The sequence below is a fragment of the Argopecten irradians genome, chromosome 2, assembly GCF_041381155.1.
Source record: "Argopecten irradians isolate NY chromosome 2, Ai_NY, whole genome shotgun sequence".
Classification (NCBI taxonomy): domain Eukaryota; kingdom Metazoa; phylum Mollusca; class Bivalvia; order Pectinida; family Pectinidae; genus Argopecten; species Argopecten irradians.
In genome coordinates, this window is record NC_091135.1 from 40,343,665 (window position 1) to 40,366,742 (window position 23,078).

The following is a 23,078-nucleotide window of genomic DNA, read 5'->3' on the forward strand; positions in this document are numbered from 1 at the left end:
CTTATAACAAGATCACGATATATGGTGGACGTTAATATTTTATAATAAGCATTTAACTTACATGAAGTTGACAATATACCTAAAGCTATTTCATAATGCACACCGTGCAATAATCCTACCTACGGTTTATGTGCCTCACTTCCTTATGTTCTGGAACCTATAAATGTCTTATTTACCATTTAACTTACATGAAGTTGACAATATACCTAAAGCTGTTTCATAATGCACATCGTGCAATAATCCTACCTACGGTTTATGTGCCTCACTTCGTTATGTTCTGGAACCTATAGATGTCTCATTTACCTCATTCACAATTGATAATAGCAATCGCACGTTGTAGTCAGAGACTTATCATATCAGTTGCATGGGTTGCTAATCATATGATCAACCCCTTGTCTATCCGTGTTGTTTGGAGCAGTGGCACAAAGCATGCATCGATATGGAAAGGAGGCCGCTCCAATGGTCATGGTGGTACGCCTTATCAACATCAGGTAAGAGCATTAATAGTTTTATACTGCTTCTGGTAGGATGATAAAACTGGTAAGAGAGTCTGAATGTTATAAACAATGGGACATCAGTAAAGTGATTAACAGTATAAAAAATGTCAGTGCGTTCTAGAATGTCCTAAAATACAAGCTTGTTTATAGGAAAAGCTGTTATTGGTCATTGTTTTCTGTTAAAGCGAAAATATAACACATATTTAGAAGATAAACAAATTTGCTTTGTGTGCGTTAAGATACATATAATTATAGTAGTGAAGTTATGATACATACAAATATAGCAGTGAAGCTATTAACATATGATTTTATTCAACTTGTATCCAAATAACTAGCTATGTATCGTTACTTTAATTACATAAACTAAAGGACTATTTTTTGGCGTAATTATTACTGTTCTCATAATACCAGATAGTGTTAGTATTACTATGAATAATGTGTATAATATGTATATATATAAGAGAAGTCAGGGCGAATTGAATTATTGGCGTTCAAAACACTATATTGACCAAAAGGCACTAGTACCTCTTCCAAGTAAGATAGTGTGTGAGAAAGTTATGTATATTGTAATATGTCTCTGTACTGTTATATACGTGAAAGCAAATACAATTTGTTTAAAATGGAAGCAAAAACTTATATCTAAATATCAAAATATAAAATGTGCGTTTTGATAGTAAGCACTTTCCTATTTTTCTTCTCGGTCTAGTTGTGTTGAAAGCCACAATAAGAAGCTCAAAATCAAGCTAAATCAGGAAAGCGTATGAAATATTTTAGCACCAGATTCAATTGTACAGAGTGCTGAAATGGGATACAAGTGTACATAAAACGTATTGATTGCTTATTTATTTATTTATTTTTTGTAAGGAGTTTTACATACATATCAAGCAATATTAATAACTATTTTGCGTATAAGTTTATATACGAATAATCCGACTAGATTATGTACAAAGAGCACAATTAGTCCTCAAAACACATTCTTAGTCTGGTATACGAATATATCTTATTACCAGTGAACAATTTTACGATAGTATGAAATATGTGAAAAATGTATATTTAAAATGTTAACAATGTTTCTTGTCATGTGCAATTAAAACTAAAACGATATGAAAGAGAGAGAAAAAATCAATATTACAGACGGACAGTTAGTTACCTAGCAACAGCGCGTTTAGAATGAGATATCCAAGTATCAGTTCAGGTAAATGTCAATTAAAACTGTCACATTACAACATGAATTATGTAATGTTATTTTATTGGATGTATCTGATGGAAATATCATATTCACGTGGGTTTTTTTCAATATACAAAACGTTTGTTTGAAAACAGAGTTTCAGTTTGTTATTTGGTTTAAATGATATTTTATTAATATACAGTATAACAATGAGTATAATAAAAGGTTTGGATTCAGAAACAAGAACGTCTCCCTATCTATAACGTTAGTGACTGGTCAGTACTACAGGAAGGTAAACTATTGTTGTTTAAAAGTGCTGGGGAAGGGAAAGGGTGCTTTTTTTTTCTTCACAGTACAAATATTTAATTCCCCCAGCTGTATATGAGGTGATTTGGTGAGAGCTGCCAGGGTTGGGGTGCCCTGGGGTCAACTTCACGAACAACATTGTCCTCGCACAGGTGGGCTCTCGCACAGCATGCTTCAATTTAAACAATAATATAATTTTTGAGAGCCATTATAGTTAAAGGGAAAAGGAAAAACTTTTTAAGAAAATTACTTGTGTATTGAGTATTGTGTTCACATTAAGATTTGGAATTCAATTATTTTGGTTTAATGTGTGTAGTGAAGTGAATGAAATATTTGTATATAAAAACAAAACTAGCACAAAAAGACACACACACACACAAATATATAAAGAATTATAAACAATACACAAACAAAACAAAACAAATCATACATATTTAAGTACTACAACATAAAAACATCATACAAACATCGATTGGCATATTTCAACAACTATTTTAAAATATATTTCCAATTGATCGATATTTGATATTTGATATGAGATTTAGTTGGTTGTAGTTTGATCACAATAATCGGGGCTGAACATTAATTGTTAAAGGCCCGCTAGCGCTTCGAAATCAAATAAATAACGCACGGTGATTAGAATAACGGCTGAAAACATAATACGTTATCAACAATATTAACATTTAATTTATTGTAATTCAATGGTTCAGGAGTTAATGATAAGTGAAGTATTACGTTAAGTTATTTACTTATGCGACTCTACACAATTATCAATCCCGATTTACGTTCCCATTTTAAAGTTTCGGAAAGGTAGTGGGCCCTGAAATCGTAGCGGCTGCAGAAAGTGGTAATGATTTAATACATATTGTTGTATTTGCTAGTGCATTATTCAAACCATATGCATTTTCCTTAGGTTATTATTTGTATCACGCGATAGACTTTATAAATAAAACTCACGCTTCCAACCCATATTAAACGCTTTGCCATTGAAACATTTATTGTTCTGATGTTAGGTCATTATATGTGATCATGTTATGCACTGTAATATTGATATTTGTTATTGAAAAGGTTCTAATAGGTCTAATTGACTTTTGAGTAATCAATAAAGCTATTAGGTTAGGTTCATTAATTATTATTCATACATGTAAGTACTCATGTACTGCATATCATCATCTGACATCATGTAAATTTCTTGATCATTTTTTGTCAAAGCCATATTACCCTGTTGTTTTCACAATGTACTGTAAAATATAATTACGTAATGAATTTTGTATAGCTTAAGTTTGTGAAAGGGACCAATGTATTTGGAAAGTGGGGTTTTTTTTGTTGATTTTAATAAAACACAAGAAATAAACTGTTTTATCCTACCTAAACATGTTACCATGTTTGGGTTTTGTAAACAAAATTCAAATCAAGCAAGCATAACTTAAAAAACCGGTAAAACACCTACTCAAGATTTTGCTACTTAGAAGTTCAAGGTCATTACTATGTTCGCAATGATCCAATGGAATTGCAAAAAAGAAGAACATCCGAATTACATGTACTTTTTTCTGTATCTTAATTTCATCACCCAGATCCTTCTCATTTGATTGGTTCTGCCATGGTTTGATGCGGAAATAGTCACCAATCAAAATGAATTATTAAAACACGCACATAATTCGTGTAAATACTATGTTTTTCACGTGACAGCCTTTAGCAAAGACCGTCTATGTGTTATTCATTTTCATTAGACGTTTCATCGATTATTTAAACAGTGTGTTTTGATAGTGTATCGATATCGTGTAATATTATGGTTATGTTCCCTGACCGTCATGCATGCTCTTTTCCATTAGCGTGAGAATATTTGTAATTGTGGCGTATGTTCCCATGGGTAAATGGGCGACAGTACTATTTTCATCTATGGTATTTCTTAATCATTGACTTTATGTGTTACATGAAAGTTAAAAAAGAAACAAACTAATCTCAGTCGTACTCTCACTTTGTTCGTGAAGATGTTCTTTTTCAGAACGATTAATTTTCACCAGTAAATACTAAGGCAAACATCCGCCGTTATTTTTTTTTAATTTAGGCTCCTACGCTCAGAGTTCATCCATTTGCTTTAACGAATACAACGATTTCAGACAATTATAATAGACTATATATCATTATTAGTATGTAATTAAAGAGAAATATTAAAGATTAATAATAGATATGGAAGTTGTTATTAAAAGAGAACAGTATCTTTCATCGCATTGTTAACGGACCTTTCATCAGGTATTTAACGACAATGGTCCCATATTAGAGCAACTTGACGTCAATTTCAGCTCAGCAGTGTAGCTTTCTGACATATTTGTGCGCTGATGCATGCGCAAAAAAAAGTATCGGTTGTAATTAGCTGAGGCATTTGAGTTGCCAGTTAATTTATATTTGAAATATACATAAGCTTTCATCTAGCTGAATTAGTAATTAGTATGGGTTTTCATATCTCCTTTATCATAAAACTGATAATAGGTAATAGGTAAAATAAGTGTTAGTCTGTGAATCCTTTCGAACCCCCCCCCCCCCCCCCCCCCCAACAAAAACCACTCTCATCCCTCGGTCCCAGGTGTACGTCGCTCTAGTGCTTAGTAAGCGATAAAGCTAGGTACACATGTATTGATGATAGCTCACTCTATATGCTTCCCATTCCCTACACCGGCAATATGTCTTCAGGTCAATTTGACCTGAAAAAAATCTTGACCTGAAATTGACCCGAAAAATCTTCATGTGAATTCAGGACAAATTCTTTACCTGAATTCAGGTCAATTTCAGGTCGTTTTCATGTGAATTTATTTTACTGAAATTGAGCTGAAAAATTCTTCATGTGAAATACAATTTCATATGAATTTTAGGTCAATTTCAGGTCAAGGTTTTGACCTAAAATGACTTTTTGCTCTTTACATGTAAATTTGACCTGAAATTGACCTGAAGACATATTGCCTGTGTACGTTTTACCTCTACACTCCACCTTATCTCCAGTTACTATCTAGTGCCCTTCTCTCTCGTTTCCCACTATTTCACTCTCCTCTCACCAACCGCACTTCTTTCTCCTCTCCATATTTAATCGATTTGTCATTCGTCACATTTAAGGTTATGAAATGAGATTTCACTGGATTTCCGTATTTTCATATTTCATATGTATTTTTTGCAAAAAAAAAACACCAACAAAACATTACATTTTGATATAGCAATGAGTTCATAAACGGGACAGACTCGCGACGACAAGATACATGTTATATACTCATTCTGTTACAAATGTAAATATATGTTTCATTTGTTAACTAATCAATATCCAATCCACAACATATATATATTGAACTATTTTTTGTTTAAACACTCAAAGATGAGAATAAGATATCAGTGACAGTGTCAAATTGACTCATTTTGGCCCCTTTAACAGTTCTAAGGGGGTGGATCCATAAAATTTACAACTCTGATTGGCCTAATAGGCCATAGAAAGTCTGTAAAATCAACTTTGATTGGCCTTAGACCAAAGAAAGTCTGTAAAATCATTGAATTTGATTCAGTGGTTTTGGAGAAGTAGAAAATGTAAATTATTTACAGACATACAATATACGATGGACGATGGATGACAGAGACTGATTTTTGGGGGTAGGGCAAAGATTTTTTGATTTTCAATAAAACTATTAAATAGTTAATTGATAATGGTTTGAGTTGTCCAATGCTGATGAGGTCATAAAAATCCCCGGTAACTTTCTTCAGAAAATGCATATGGATGACCCCAGATTAAGCTCAACCGATCCAGCAAAAGAGAATAACTCTCTAGCCCAGAGTTATATTGCGGCGGCCATTCATCAGATTTACATTTAAACGAAAATTGCTCGAAAAGCCTGTTTATAATTTAATATTTTATTTTTATTTTAAAAGAAAAATGAATCAATGTACGTTGCCTGAATTTTGTTTTTATTTTAGTATACAGACGATTTTGAGTTTGAATTATCATTTTGCTGTTATGTAAGTATTGGTTTTCTTTTGTTAATTTAGTTTGGCATTCATAGCGACTTGGACTTGCGCGCAATCATGCGTCATGAACAATCACTATTTTGTTGACGACACGAGAAATGTTGCATACCACGTGGTGACACCTTGTGGTATACTTCAGTGCGGGAGGTTGTGTGCCATGGAAGGACGGTGTGTATCCATTAACTTCCAGAGGACGTCCCTCACTTGTGAGCTGGTGGAAGCGTCGGCTGGCCCTCATATAAATCCCACCGGATGGACATCTACAGCGAATTTTACTTTTATCCAGGTTAGTTTCATCCTCGATACTCCATGGGTTGCTATCACTGACGTTGTATCCACCCCTGGACTATGTTATAGTGAAACTGGAGGCACAGATAAATTGATCCTTTGATATACATCAAAAGAATCGATTAACAGTACACTGTGGTTAACTGTTGGGCGTCACTCTCTTTCTGTAATTTTCAAATGAATTATCTGCAGGCCTATAATTGGTCCTTTTTTTCTCCTGAAAAACCTTCAGTTTTACTATGAGATAATACAGGGGTGAATATAACGACAGTCATAGTAACCCCTGGAGTATCGAGGATGGGTCATTGTTTGAACGGTAACAGATACATTTCATTACCATACGCATAGCAACTTAAATTCGCAGATGTTGTTAAAATTCGCGAATTCATAAACAAAAGCGAAATATTTTAATAATTGCTGACATTATGAGGAAGTGCAGCATTATCTATCATGCATGTAAAGGAATCATCTCAAAAACGTTAACGCACTTATTGATATTCTGAAAGAATAAAAAACGAAATTGCAAGTACAATGAATTATATGCATATTTTTAACAAATTTCCCTTTTTTAAGTACTGTTGCTCCATGTTTTTTTTTTCACAGAGTAAGCTCGGATCGTGTTCTGCCGTGAATAGTGGTGAATACGATGTTTGTGTTCCTCTAAGAAGTATGGCACATTCTATGGTGAAAAAATGTACGCTTTTAAGCTTAGTGTGAAAGCAATTATTAATTAATCTTTACCGATATTAATATAGCAATATATGTTTTATAATTGCAAAGCATGCTATAGTAATAGGTGTGGCATTTGTGTTCTTCGTAAACAATGTGATGTTAGTTTCCTTGTACTAGTATAGCTGATTATCTTCGTCGGCGATTTGGACTTAAACAAGATTATTAAAATAAGCGGTTTTAAAATTTTGGGATTTGGCTATAATTCGCCCTTTTCTCACAAATCAAATATTCGCGATCATAGTACCAGTACGAAAATAACCGGATATACGGCATTGGGTTGGGTTGGGTTAGCATTTTCACAGTGAAGATACGCCTTTTACGTCTTTGCAACCTCGTAACGGACCATTAAAAATAAAAGGTTTATCGCCATTCATGACTCGATGAACTTAAATGTCCTTTACATCTCGCATTTCATCAGTACATCTTTAAACATTATTGATAACTTAACAACGTATGTTTCAGAAAATCATGCAAAACAAACAAGAGTAAAGTAGAATCATAAGAATCAGACAAGAACATGTGTCCGTTATTAATACTAGTAAGTCATCCTTCAAAAGGATGCCAAATTAATTCGCCGTAGAAATAATTTTCTTTACAGTACTAGCTGCCTAGTTTGTATTAAAAGCGAAAAACTAGTATAATACATAATAAATGGAATGTAGCTTGTCTGATTTACCATACTGTAAACTAACTTTCTTTCATACCTACGGGTGTAATACTGGCTGGTCCAGGGCAATACACTCATGCCGCCTGAGGCTGTATTGCATGGCTACCCATGCAATAAAGCCTCGTGACGTCACGGCGTCAACAAAATCTCTATTTCCTCGGTAAAATTTTAACATTTTTTCACAAACTTGACTGGTTTTACTATAAAAGATGCAAACAACGGAATTTTCGTTGAAAAAATCACGTAATTTCTCATGAACACTGTATGAAAAAATTGACTTTCAGCCATTGATTTCAAAATGGCGGGATATTATAGTTATAAAATTGCAATAAAACGTCGAAGTATGAAAGAAAAATACTCTTTCGTATGTGGATATGAAGGATAGGGATATTCTACCCGAGGGTCACAAAATGTCGTAAAACCCGAGGCTTAAGAGTCTTATAATCGTTTACATGCGATTTTCTTTCATGCTCATCGCAATCCAACTAATTCCGCGAAAGATTAACCTCGCGTATTAATATTTACTCAATCTATATTGTACGGAAATTCTAATAATTTTGAATTCCACGAAAATTAATCTCCGCGAACATGTTTTGAAGGTTGGTTTATAGTAAGCGTTTAATAGTTATTGCAATGTGATATCTAGATGCCAATAATTTACCTTACCTACCGTCAATCTCACACTCATAAGGTCACTGTGATTGTATCCTCCAGTCATGAAAGTTGTAATTCTTTACAAAATCGCCAGCTTCAACATCTGTCGACTGATATTTTGAGTAGCTGCACCTTTTTATTCTTCGTTAGACTGTCCAGTACCTCCAGACACCTCTCAGGATGTCAGCCTTACTTCCTATTCGAGAACTGTTGGACACAATGCAACCTACAATTGTAACGGAAACCAATGTTACCGCTACGTAGACAACAATATAACGTGCCATGCGAATGGTCAGTGGCCACCGGAGCCTACGTGCGAAGTGGTAGCGGAAAGTAAGTATACCAAACCATGAATCTTTTTTTGGTCAATCTAAACAGTCCTTAACTGAGCGGTTATGTATCTATATCTAAACTTGACTGTGTCTTCATAAGATACCGAATACACACTTCCTTATTGTACAATACAGAGAGTCGGCCATCTTCCTAATCAAATACAAATTAGAATGCTAGAGTTATTGATAGAGGTCATGACCTCAATTATCACACCGATTTGTCTTTTTCTTTTCTGTTGCTTTGTTTTAAGCAATGCTCTTGTAGTGAACAAGAAACTAAAACTTTTTGGTAATTAGCACTATAACGATCTTTAAAGTGAATAGTCGGGCAAAGAAAACCAGTCTAAACGCGTTCATTGGCCTTCCAAAAGTTCTCACATATTAATACGACGGCCAAGTTCTGCTTAGTTTCCCAGATCTGACCATTAAAGTAAAGAAAGGTTGAAAGCATTGAAAGCGAGGCTGCGTGGAAATGTAACCACGGACATAGTGAACCGGGAGGACGTTTTAGAATTTCCATACTTTAAATTAATTTCTTCGTACGCAGACAGATTTTGACGAGAGATTTTATTTTTCCATTTCATAAGAAATTATACTGGATACATTCACACCATTTTTACCGACTTTAGCCATCCTTGCCCGACTGTTCACTTTAAAAATGAAAAAGTGCTATGTTATTGACGTTGTCAATGTAACGGAACTATATATTAACATAATACAGATCATTAATATAAAAACAGGACGAACTTCGAATTGTAGAAGGTACTTATTCTAGCGGTAGTTCTATTTGAGCGCTGTTCGCCCTGTCTACGTTAACAGTAATCACACTTTTCTTTAGACGACATCAGGCTAGTAGACGGGACCACTCCATACGCTGGCAAGGTACAGATCTGCCACAATGCAGTCTGGGGAACTGTCTGTGATCACTCTTGGAGCTCAGCAGAGGCCAAAGTTGCCTGTCGGCAACTGGGATACAGGTTAGTGGTTACGTGTGTCTTCTAAACGAAATAACGTGTGTTTGTGTTATGTTTTACTTGATCGCCTACTGATGAACGTTACCAAAATTCTCCACCTCCCTATGGATCGATAAACAATCAAGGACTGAAATTTTGCCGGAATAATTTAATGAAAAGACAATTATATACACAAGAAAGAGGTGCAGTGCTTCACATATTTCGATAATGTCACTACAGCTGAATGTAATCACTAAAGTCCATCATATACATTTCAGCAATTAACTAGTGAAAGCACTGCACCCCCTTATAAACATATTACATAAAAGCAACATATATTAAGCAAACTAGCACATTTAGCAAACTAATACATTTAGCAAACTAGCACATTTAGCACAAATCAACACACTGGAAGCTTGCGACTAATAAATATTAAGCACATACATCCATTGCCACATTCACACGACATAACTTGCACATGCACCATTGAAAAATACACCATCATCCGCCCGTCTCGTTCTTTAACCGGAACAAATTTACCTTAACCAGCAAAATTTCACGTCTGAATAGGGAAGGGAGGGTGGGTAACAGAAATTATACGTCCGCACTGGACAAGTGTGTATCTCGTAATGCCCGAAAACCCGCCAACTTCGGACAATGAATGGTAAGGGTCAAACTTGACCAATCGCGAGGAAGGTCACGTTTTGACACAGGTGAGAATTTCTCAACACATACATACCCAGAGAGAAGTACTCAAAAGGCATGCACATAGTGTCGTGGATAATTAGGCAATTTACCAGGGTCAAATTTATACAATTCTCCACCTCCCTATGGATCGATAAACAATCAAGGACTGAAATTTTGCCGGAATAATTTAATGAAAAGACAATTATATACCTAAGAAAGAGGTGCAGTGCTTCACATATTTCGATAATGTCACTACAGCTGAATGTAATCACTAAAGTCCATCATATACATTTCAGCAATTAACTAGTGAAAGCACTGCACCCCCTTATAAACATATTACATAAAAGCAACATATATTAAGCAAACTAGCACATTTAGCAAACTAGCACATTTAGCAAACTAGCACATTTAGCACAAATCAACACACTGGAAGCTTGCGACTAATAAATATTAAGCACATACATCCATTGCCACATTCACAAGACATAACTTGCACATGCACCATTGAAAAATACACCATCATCCGCCCGCCAAGCCATCGGCCCCCAAAAATATAACCCACAGTCATACGGTCAACGAGTCTGATTAACTATAATGGCATCCCTAACATGCCTACAAACGGCTAACTTATCCTCTAAAGAAAAATCCAGATAAGCCTTATATGCGTCGCTGGCCCAATCTCCCTGAAGCTGAATAAGTTCCCCCGGAACCTGACAACGAAAAGCCCAACTGGCGCCCCCTCTCCGAAAGCTATGGGACGAGAAAAGTTTACTGTTATAGCCTGCTCGAGCCAACGAATCCCGCAGAAAGCTCTGAAGCTTGGGGTATGTAACTGGCCTAAGTTTTTTACCCTCAGGAAGCAAGAAAGCCGGGCTGGAAGGGGGAGCTGGAAGCAGGGCACACATATGTTTGAAGGCCTTGACAGGACAGAGAGGAGACTCGGGGATGGCAATGAGGGGGGATCTTACCAAACGACGGCCGAACTGATTAGTTTTGGACCATTTTAAAACCACTAGTAGTAAGTTGCCCTCTTGATAAACATCCTGCCTAAGCAACTGCTTCGTCCTATCAAAAGTATTGACAGTGTCTGCCACCAAATTAGATTTTCTTACCAATAAGAAAAAGGCGAAAAGGAAGAGACACCAGAAGCTGGCATGAGAAGGGTCGGACAAATCCAAGATTCTGTAAATATCCTGGAGAATTGAGGGGGTTATTGGGGCTGCCTGGACGGGGAGGTGTGGGTTAAGCCTAGAAATACCTCTCAAGGCCAAATTAACCTCATAGCTCCTGACTTCAAAGGGGATATCGGACAATAAATGCAATGATTTGACCCCACTAACATAATTTCTTATTTCTTATTGAGTCTGAACTTTTCATGGAACGACTTAAAAACTGAATAAATAAACACAAAACTTCTGTACAAGTGGGAATGGCTACCAGTCCAAAGGCTTCGCAAAACAAAAAATATGCCTTCCATTGAGTTTGAAGATTTTTGTTGAGTGCCGGCTGCGAACGCTGCCTTCATGGACTCTTTTAAATCCTTCTTCAGGGTAACTAGGGGTGAACCTGCAACAGGGGAAACAACTGTGAGGGACAAACTACCTCCACCTAGTCAAACACACCGAGAAACATATATACAATATACGCGACAATGCCAGCAAATGACTAAGTCATAATAACTACGAATAGTAGAAACTATTCTACCAATCGTGAGAGAAATTGAACATCTCTGGACTTATTCTATATTCACAGACCTCAACACTTCCTGTCAATTGGAGAAAGGCCTCCTTATGAGAGTCGCTGAGATGCCAACGTGATAGGTGATCAGGGATTCTGTTCTCTGCACCCACAATATGCTTGGCCCTAACTTCAAACTCTCCCTGGGCTGCATGAAAGCAAACTTCCCGCAGGCAGCTCTGCATGAACACTGCTCTGGCCTTCCCAGAGTTGAGAACACTTACTGTGGAAGCATTGTCACACCAGATCAGGATTTTCTTACCCCGTAATAGCCTACCCCACAGCTTCACACAAATCATTACTGAGAGAAGCTCTAACACATTGATACTGAGCTTCTGTCTCATAATTTCCTCAGGGAAGACCGTGTGAAAATACCTACCTGCAAAAAAGCCCCCACATCCAGACAGACAGGCGTCAGAAGCAAACTCCTCATCCGGAGAACACCAGAGTTCCAGTGACATCATAGAGACACCATTGTAATCCTCTAGAAAGAAATGCCACCACTGCAAATCCTTCCGAACTTCACCAGGCACACTAAAAACTACCGAATTGCCTGAGTGAAGACTTCTGAGCCAATTCAAAAGTCTGCTTATGAACAGACGACCTGGCCGGACACAAGAGGCCACAAACACCAGCTTCCCTAACAAGGACTGTATTTCTCTGAGGCTCGCCACCTCCTTACCTAGCCAGGCCCCAACTAAGGAAACTATCTCCTCTAACCTCCACCTAGGGACCTCTAAAGTGAGTGTTTCAGAATTGTACAGGACACCCAAAAACACCATTTCTGTGCAGGGAGGGACCGACTTTTCCTCTGATTCTTCTAACCCACAACCTTGTAGAATTGACCCTAGGGTCTCATAAGCCTCAAAAGCCTTCTGTGGAACCTCTGCCCCAGCAAAATCATCCAAATAATTCAACACTTGGTATCCCGCCTCAAGGGCTAAGTAAGACACAATACTAGTTACCCTTTGACAGATCTGAGCAGCTGACCTAAGGCCCATTGACAACACTCTGTCAAAATAAATAGAGCCTTGCCAAACATAACCTAAGTAAGGGATATCACAAGGATCTACAGGTATTTGTCTGTATGCTTTTTTCAAGTCCTTTTTAAAAAGAAGACATCCTCTCCCTTTCTCCTTAGTTATGTCCACCAAATCATCTACCCTAGGATAAGAGAGAATAACAGGCTTACCTAAATATGTGTCCTTAGGAATAGCACTATTAACTGAGGTGCCCTCTGGCCAACTAAGATCAAGTATAACTCGCCTCTCATCCGAGTCCCTTTTGGGAACCGTGTTCAGCGGAGAGATAACAATGTGGGAGTCAAACGGGTTACTCTTGAAAGGGCCTAAAACTGTACCCTTGGCTACTTCTCTCTCTAGATACTGCTGTATGTCTTTCGGGAAATCCCTAGCCCCCTTATGATTTCTGCGATAAAACACATTACCCGACTCAGTCAACACGTCCGGTTCCCTAATAATACCTACAGGAAACCCAAATCTGATAAGGTCACAGACCTCCTGATCTTTATATTCTCTCAATCTCTCCCTAAGAAACTCTAGATTAAACTTAGAGTAGACTGGAATCCTAGCACCTAAAAAATTTGGAGTACTATCCCTAAGGGCTGAACCTTGGACTCCGCTATCCAGTTTACTACTATTTTTACATTCCAGCAACTCACCTTCTGAACTTGGTTCTGAGAAATCAACAAAACTAGGGAGAAACCAATCAACACAAGAGGATTCTGGAAATGACTTGCCTTGGCCTAGTCATAACGAATAGGGACAGGCTGAAGCACACTCTGGGTGAACCCGTTTGACAGAGTCCTTCTTCCAACAAGTGGCACAAATGTGCTGGAGTCTGCGTTTAACCCCCCTAATCTCACCATCATGATCCCCAGCCTCTGAACATCTGTTCTTCTGGAACAATACGCAAAACCATACCCGTGTACTCTCCCCATGAGCCGAATTATTTGCCCCCGACTTGAATTTTTCCTGCTTATCTGACCTCAACACGTGCTTTGCTAAAATGGGAACCTCGATAGAAGTGGGGTCATCCCTCCACCTTCTCTCTCCCAATTCAATTCTACGCAACCAGGCTGCATACCATGACAACAACGCCTTCCATTCGTAAACATTACTGTAATATGTGATTTTTTTCAAAAGCGAGGTACGCCCAAACTTTTCCTCCTCAGATGCTGCACGAGCAATCACTTCAAGCTCTCCCGCTACAAATAATCTCAACGAGAGCTCTGAGAATTCTATATTTTTGTTCACAAATTCGTACTGAAGATAATGATGAGGATAAGCTTGAGGGTACCTCACTCTTTCACCTGCCTTGATTTTCAAACCTGACTGCCTTGATTTTCAAACCTGACTTTTTAACTGTTTTGGCTGGCATAGACCTTCGACTGTCCCCAGATCCGTCCGATTCAGACGAACTGGAATCGTCGAAATTCGGCCCACTGCGCCTCTCAAATTGTCTAAGATTATTGTTAGCTTTGAATACCAAATCATCCATTTTGCGAAGTCTATTTAAGTCTATGTCGTTATCAAAACGTCTCTCTGCCTCACCTGTGCGGTTGCAACACGGATCGTCCTTGACACCCTCACGCCTGTCAAGCTCCTCCAACTGCTTGCGTAGTCCTCGAATCTTTTGTTGTTTTTGTTGCAATACCTGTGTCGTACGAGCAGCACTCAATTCACGCCCGATTTATTACTGTACGCCATCACACACTAAATCGGACTGTTATCCCTGTTTGGAATCCTGACTATAGTAGTAGCCTAGTGCTTAGAAATGTTGCACTTCCGATGTATGACCCAAGATATTTTCAGGCCATCGGAGACGAGGATTTCATATTTTTATAGATCGAGTTCTATATCTTAATAAAGTCAAACTAGCTTCGAACGTAAGGCACTTCCTTTAACCAGTTCGGAACTCGGTGATTAATCAATGTCCCATTCGTCTGTGAAACTCGTGTAACTTAGTCGTAAGGTGCGCGACTACTCTTGGCCTACAAGAAGCTCATACTAGCAGCGCAATGTCGTAACAGAAAATTATACGTCCGCACTGGACAAGTGTGTATCTCGCAATGACCGAAAACCCGCCAACTTCGGACAATGAATGGTAAGGGTCAAACTTGACCAATCGCGAGGAAGGTCACGTTTTGACACAGGTGAGAATTTCTCAACACATACATACCCAGAAAGAAGTACTCAAAAGGCATGCACATAGTGTCGTGGATAATTAGGCAATTTGCCAGGGTCAAATTTATACAATCAAGTAGTTTGAAGTAAAAGAATTCAAAGGTGATAAAGTCATCTGAATATTAATCATACAAATATATCCTTCACGTGTTAAGTTCAGAAAATATCAAATATGCACGTTAAGAAACATTTGGTTGTAAAAACAAGATCGCGATATATATAGTAGCAAATCGGTTTCTTGAGCCAACCTGTTCTACGTGTCTGACCCATATTCATCAATATCATGTCCGCCGTCAGTCGTATGCCGTCCGTAAACTTTTCACATTTTGAACTTCTTCTCAAGTTCTGCTGGTGCGATTAGGCTGAAACTTGTCTGAAATGATCCTGATATGATCTTGACAAGGTGTTGTTACATCTTGGATTGATCCCAAATCGAAGATGGTCACCATGACACAATATCTTATTAATTTCTTATACGACCATTGCTAAGGTAGTCAGATGACCGTTAAGGTCCTTATGCCTCTTGTTTCAACAGGCTTTCATGTCCAATCTCACAATGTTCATAGAGGGTCCTCTATGATAAGAGTTGCGTATAAATATATGTTTTGTTATTAAATTGATCGGTTTCACAAATTTATTAGGAGACCAATGCGTCCTAGACTACCTATTTTATCGCTGCTTGTGACTTACATATTTCCAGTGGAGGATCAGCAACTACAAGTCAACCAAGTTCAGGACAAATCTGGTTCCATATGTTAGCCTGTACTGGGTCCGAGGCCTCACTAGCTAGCTGTCAACACGATGGATGGATTTGCTATGATTGTGGTGGCACACCCGTTCACGGGTCTGGGGTTGTCTGTGGTAAGATTGAAGTCGCATTATGTTTTCACAAACATCGCTAAGATCTACATTAACCTTCGTTTATGAAATGTACTTCATTTAGTTCTTTCTTATGAGGATAATTACTTAAGGATGTATTCTTTTGAGGTTTCAGTCCCGTTGAAGTCTCGTTAGACATAGATCAAAGAAGTTGCCAGTAGCAAATTCGGTAAAAAGTATACATTTCTATTTTTAGTAGTTTTTTTATACGGGGATTTTAAAAAATGACCCATTTGGCGGCAATTTTGAAAATGTGCTTTTTTTGCTTTGAATAGAACCAAAGTTTTACCAATTTTTTGCTTTACCATTTTTTGCTTAAATTGTTTTTACTTAAATCATCACTGTGCTAGTATTTTTAGCTGTATCGAGTTTATTTTTGCTGTAATGAAAAACCTTCGTGGTAAATAAAGCACTTTTAGTTTTTACTCTAAAATATTAAAAAATAACAGATATTGAAATGGGGCAAAAAAGTAAGCACACGGACCCCCCGTTTTTCTGCCTGATTTAGAATGAGCAACACATGGACTTCGCGCGAATTTATTTATGTACATAATTATGTACTGCTGGTTGGACTTTCATGCCAAATCCCCGTGTATACAGCTAGTCTTCAAGATCTTGCTAAGTATGCACATAGATCAATGTAATATTATAAAATTCAAAATATCCAGCTGTACTTACCTGTTCTGTGGAAACTACCTGACATGTTTGCATTTACTGAGTAACTCCGTGGCAGACCTCTTCAGGAAACAATATGACCTGTTCAATAAAGCGTAAAATCGATCTGGCGTGAGGTCGAGAGCACATATAAGTGTTTACCAGAGATCGAGCAACCTTTTTTAATCGATCGGTAAAAAATTAAAAATTACTCTTGACCCAAAGAGCCCATTTGCGGTATTTTACTCGTATTCGATGAGTTTTAGGTTAATTTCAGAATCGGTCCTGTACATGTGTACGTCATTACAAAGTTTGTTTGAGATATTCCACTTTTTCTGCCTGCGCATGTGGACTCGATATTTCTAGCTGTGCGGAATCCCCCCTTTCATATGAGGGGTTTTCTGCTGTTTTGAAACATTGGTTATTTTCATAAGGGTATATACTCTGTCATTCAGCAAAATTTGGTACTTTGATAATTTATTTCCCAAAAGCATGATAAATGGGGATTGAAAGTTGTTTAAGAATCAACATTCTAGTACACACATATATATATATATTCACGTTTGTGGAATTCGCTAGCCAATTCCTGTACTTTGTCAAATATTCGATATTTCTCAGAAAGTAATGAAGCGATCTGTCTTAAATTTCATATGTAGTTTGTTTACAAAAGTTTGAAAAGCAGGGAAAAGATCCCTCTTTCATTGTCAGACATAGGTCATTCTTTGGTTGGCGCCAAGATCTCTCTGGGATCTCTTGTGATAATTGAAGTTTGTTACCGCTATTTCTCAGAAAGTGATGAAGTAATCTGTCACAAATTTCATGTGCATGTTTCCCTAGGGGTCAAGTTGTGCATATTGCATTTTGGGACTGATCGGTCGATAAGCTGGGCGACAGGTTACCATCTTGGATTTTGATTATTGAAGTTTGTTATAAATCTCAGAAAGTACTGAAAGGATCTTTCTCAAATTTCATGTGTAGTAATACGTAGTAAAAAGCAGAGAAAAGATCCCTCTTTCCATTATCAGACGTAGATCATTCTTTGGTGGGCGCCAAGACTCCTCTGGGATCTCTTGTTCATCTGTAAATAGTCAATTGACTTATCGGGAAAAAAAAACACATTTTGCCGAGTGACAAACGGCCTTGTCACTGTGAGAAATTACCACATTTTACCAACAAAATCAAACATCAAGTGTACAAGATGATGTCAGGAAGTATTTAATTTTTTATAAAACACTTCAAAGATTACAAGACTCTTTCATATCAGATTACATGTATTGTGCATTATGAAGTCATTATAGAATGGCGGATGCAAATGTAACGCGGAATTACACAGTTTACAAAATTTCTTTCATACACCGAAAAAATTAAAACAAAGTGACATCAAAGCTCATAAATAAAGTTCTTTTATAGTACGACAGTATAGTATTTTAAAGTATGTCACTGGAAGATATGAGAAAAAACAACGATAGCCTATGTCTAACATACGACACTCCAATACCAAATATTCCTTTGTGGTGGAAGTTTAGCTCATATTTAGTTTTTTTCAGATCCATAAAAGGGTCCCCAATATCAAAGGCAACATGGAATACAAGAGTGGACACGGAGGAGGAAAGCAACAAGATGAAGGACCATCATCATGAAACCAATAGGAACTTACAAATGAACAAAAATCATGCATGTGTAAATTGAGTTTAGTCCAAAGTGACTCTAGAAAGATTTTTGTTTATATAAACGAAATACTATATATGTTGGAGTTCAATGTAAACGTCCTAGATACAAGTATACATTGTACAATTATTTTTTTCCTAAAATCTGCTACTGGACCCAATGTAATTTTGTATCTGAACAAATAAATGCTTACAATTGTATATATCGGAAACAAAACAGTTATAATGGTAATTAGATTAGTTAGTTTTACTGTGATATGCCAGAAAAGTCCACTTGAGTGAAATGTAGATGTATGTGAAATATTCAAACTTTCCGCCATTGCACACAGTGATTGGATGTCTTGTATGCCGAACCCTGGCCCATGCCAGTGTAGTAAATAAATTTTGTCTAGAACTATTCAAATCGCTCTTACTATAGAGTGTGTTTATGTTATTAGGTGAATGTTTTGTCTAGATATAATTTCCCCAACTCCTCATTGATCATGTATTGCATTTGGTTAACGTACGTGACTTTGGCTCGGGTATGGGCAAGCATACATGTTCTACCTGCTTAATCGTATCAATCAAAATACTTCACAATGTCGTGGAATTTGTCAACATTTCTTGTTATATGTTTCATAAGGAATGTAGAACAATACATTTATGTCATATTTTGCTTCGTGGTTATGTAACAAAATTATCCTCATTGAATTGTCCTTTTAATAAATCGAAACGAAAACAATAAAGAACAATTTTAGAAACTGAAGAAAGGCTTAATAGTAATCATACATGCAACAATGCAATCATGAAGATTTTTGTTATTTACGATGTATTGACGATGTCTTAGGTCTGTGGTGGCCCAAATTCTGATTTATCTTCTATGTACTCAACTACATTTGTGCATGGAAAGTTTTTTTATTCGACTAGAACACAATGTTTCACCCATCCGCTGACCTATCATTAATTTTTTTTTTTTTTTGCTTTCATTATCTTTCGCTTTTTAGACTTTTCGATAACGCCACCTTACCTTTTCCTGATAAGTCGGTGATTTCATAACCATGATGCAAGGCTGTCGAAGTGATTTATAGTGCCCTTGTTGCGCTCTCTATCACTGTATGATAATGTCCTTTTAATTATCGAAATGATACGTCGTATTTCTTTTAAAAAAAGTACTTATTACAAACCAATATTTAGAAAATGTTACGATTATAAACATATACACACTGTACTTAGAATTGTTCTTATCTAGTCAACCAAACGTGTTTTTAGTCCCTAGTCGTAATTTACATTCAAGTCGTTCTGATCAATTTTATCGCCAGCATAGTAGAGTTAATATGAGAAAGTAAAGTATCTTAAACCGAATGCAATCTAGTTTTAATGGCATTAACTGTGCGTCTGACTGTGATATGTTTCGTTTACCCATTGCGCAATTTTAACCCCGTTTACAGACAATCTTACATTAGTTTGTAGCTGGATGTTTACTTCTGTTTCTCTTTTACCTAGTCCTTACTGTGATATTTTATATTTATGTTGAATGTATTGTTATCTAGTCTGTAAGTTGACCTTCTGGTCTGTTAAATTGAAAATGAATTAATATAGTTATTTCACTTAAAGTTGTATGGTCTATAACTTTCGCTCTTTTGGTCATAGTGAAAACTGTTTAAGTGTTATACATATTTTTCTCCGTCTGTCTGAGTTTTAAACTTGCTAATTTTACCATTTTTTGTAAAGTTGCAGCACTGGAAGTATCTTTAATTATAAAAGTAAAAAATCTTTTTAACGTGTACACGTGAAAAATAGGCTCGAAAGATGACGAATCATTCCGAACTCTTCCGAACATCGTCGCGACAATCTCGAAGTAAAACGAGAGTTGTGAAACCAAGAGAAAATATCAACAATTTTTCATAAACAAAACATGTGGTCGACCTCATCAGACTCTATCTACAAAGAAAATAATGCTCGCACATTACAATATTTGATACACACAACATTTTACGGTAATGTGTAAATTGGATGTTTCAAATACTCAATCTGTGGACATATACCAGCATGATTTGCTCATATAAGCCAGAAGGAAAACGTAAACAAACACATGTGTGCTTACGCTAGTTACCTGGCTCACCACGTGCAGGTCGTGTCGAACGTCAGTCACGTGATACGATTCGGAATCCGACAAAACCCGAAGTCACTGAACATGGCGGTGATTGAAGGCGCTTTATTCAAAACCAGGAATATATGATTCCTAGATTTCGGCTCTCTTATAGGCCGACATATGCTTTTGGGGAGCTAAATCATCAAGTTACATGTCAATGTTTAAATATCAAATGTTTAAGTTACATATCGTTACAGTGAAATTAGCAGCAATACAACTTTAAAGCAATAACATACATATGTGTCAAGCAGTAGAAACATTGATACTAATAGAAAATTATCATGCAATTTACTGGATTTGTGTTTTGGCGGCGACTGTAGGTAACTGAGCATCAATCAATATTCCGATTTTATTGTGTTGATACACGTAGGTATTTGATCTAGGTATTTGATTCTCGGAGTTGTTATTTTTCCCAATAGAGGTAGTAATTATTTATCACAACAAATCGGCCAATCAAAAAGTCAGATTAAGTGTAAAAACTAAGGAAACTTCATGTTAATGATATCAGACGGTTATTTTACATAAAACCTTTTTCTTCAAAATTGACATTTTCAATATTTTTATTTATTTTTTTATAATTCAACTTTTTCATTTTATTCTGACGATTACTCCAAATGGGGTCTGACTTTGTGCAACTTTTGTAAGTTTAAACAACAATATTTAATAACAAAAATGAGGTACCATAGTATGATACATGTAGATTGAAGTAGATATTTTGATATTTTCGAAGCTCCATATACTATTACACTTGTTAGGTCACCTGAGACGAATACGAGTACCCTGGGCCTTTTGGTTATTGAGAAGAAGTCGTTTAAAGATTTTCGCCTTTTTGACCCCTGTGACCTTGAATGGAGGTCAAGGTCATTCATTTGAACATACTTGGTAGGCCTTCATCCCAGCATGTTGCATGTCAAATATGAGTATCCTGGGCCTCTGGGACTATTGGTCATCCTGACCCTTCGGGTCAGATGACCTAAAAATCTTCTTCTGTAATTCTTAAAATGGTAGTATCAAATACTCTCTATATATGTAAAGGTCTTAATGCCCTTTACAAAAATTGTGAATTATATGACCATGGGGTCTCACGTTTCACCCTGGGGAGGGGGTCAAGTTTACTATAGTTTATCTAGGACAAAAAATTATGAGCATTGTTTGCTCAATTTTCGTAGGAAATAAGTCAAACCTGGTTAGAATTATTAGCCTAAGATAGCATTTTAACACCATAGCTATATTGATCCTGGCCGATCCCCAGGGGCCAAAGGGGGTAAAAATGGCTAAAATTTAAAAAATCTTCTTCTGAAATTCTGGAAATGGTAGGGTAGAAGGCCTTTAGGCCCTTTACAAAAATTGTTAATTATATGACCCTGAAATCTCGCATTTGCCCCTGTGGAAGGGGTCAAGTTTACGATAAGTTATATAGGAAAAACACATCTATGAACATTATTTGCTCAATTTTCATAGGAAATGAGTCAAACTTGGTTAGAATTATAAGCTTGAGATAGCATTTTCACATCATATCCATATTGGTCCAGGCCGTTCCCTAGGGGAAAAGAGGCGGGGCCAAAAGAGGTAAAAATGACTAAAATATCAAAAAATCTTCTGAATTCACAGATTTGATAGAACTAAACACCAAAATTAGAATTAAATTAAAAAAGTGACATTTATAAAATCACTGGCTAACTTCAATGCTGATGAACCAATATATAGTACTTATTTGTCTTTGTTTCATTCTGTATCCGAACTCAGATGAACGTTAAGGTCCATGCGCCTCTTCTGTTTAATAAAGTTTTACTTTGATTCTTGTGTTGATATTTCTTGTTAACTTTTAAAAGATTGTGTAATGACTCTGCAACTCACCTATTATATATCTTTTGGATAATACGATATGCTGAGAAATTCGCAACACGGCATAGATTGTACAGAGCCACAAAAAAGGATTTACATATTTCACATAGTTGACGCATTTTTAGTCCACCATCATCAGATGGTGGGCTATTCAAATCGCTTTTCGTCCGTGGTCCGTCGTCCGTCCTTCCGTCCGTCCGTCCGTCCTTCCGTCCATTAACATTTGTTATTACCGCTATTTCTCAGAAAGTTCTGAAGGGATCTCTCTCAAATTTCATATATGTAGGTTCCACTAGGGCCCTAGTTGTGCATATTGGGATTGATCGGTCAACAAGATGGCCGCCAGGCAGACTTCTTGGATTTTGATAGTTAAAGATTGTTACCACTATTTCTCAGAAAGCAATGAAGGGATCTCTCTCAAATTTTATGTGCAGGTTCCCCAGGTCCCTAGTTGTGCATACTGGATTTTCGGACCGATTGGTGAACAAGGTGGCCGACAGGACGCCATCCTGGATTTTGACAATTGAAGTTTGTTAGGCCTACCGCTATATCTCAGAAAGTGATTAAGGAATCCTCTAGTAGGTTCCCCTAGGGCCCTAATTATGCATATTGCATTTTGGAACTGATCGGTCAGCAAGATGGCCGCCAGGCAGCCATCTTGGATTTTGATAGT

The 23,078-nt window shown here is 36.9% G+C and overlaps 1 protein-coding gene and 1 pseudogene across 1 annotated transcript; one reads left to right on the plus strand and one right to left on the minus strand.

Moving 5' to 3' along the window:
- The first annotated feature begins 228 nt into the window (after positions 1 to 228).
- Positions 229 to 22,872, plus strand: LOC138315473 (scavenger receptor cysteine-rich domain-containing protein DMBT1-like). Its single transcript, XM_069256521.1, has 7 exons — positions 229 to 491; positions 5,995 to 6,259; positions 6,865 to 6,955; positions 8,465 to 8,647; positions 9,485 to 9,623; positions 15,930 to 16,090; positions 18,310 to 22,872. The coding sequence occupies exons 1-7, from the start codon at positions 430 to 432 to the stop codon at positions 18,315 to 18,317; spliced, it is 909 nt and encodes a 302-aa protein (XP_069112622.1). The 5' UTR covers positions 229 to 429; the 3' UTR covers positions 18,318 to 22,872.
- On the minus strand, positions 9,715 to 11,811 carry LOC138315472 (uncharacterized; annotated as a pseudogene).
- Positions 22,873 to 23,078: the final 206 nt, after the last annotated feature.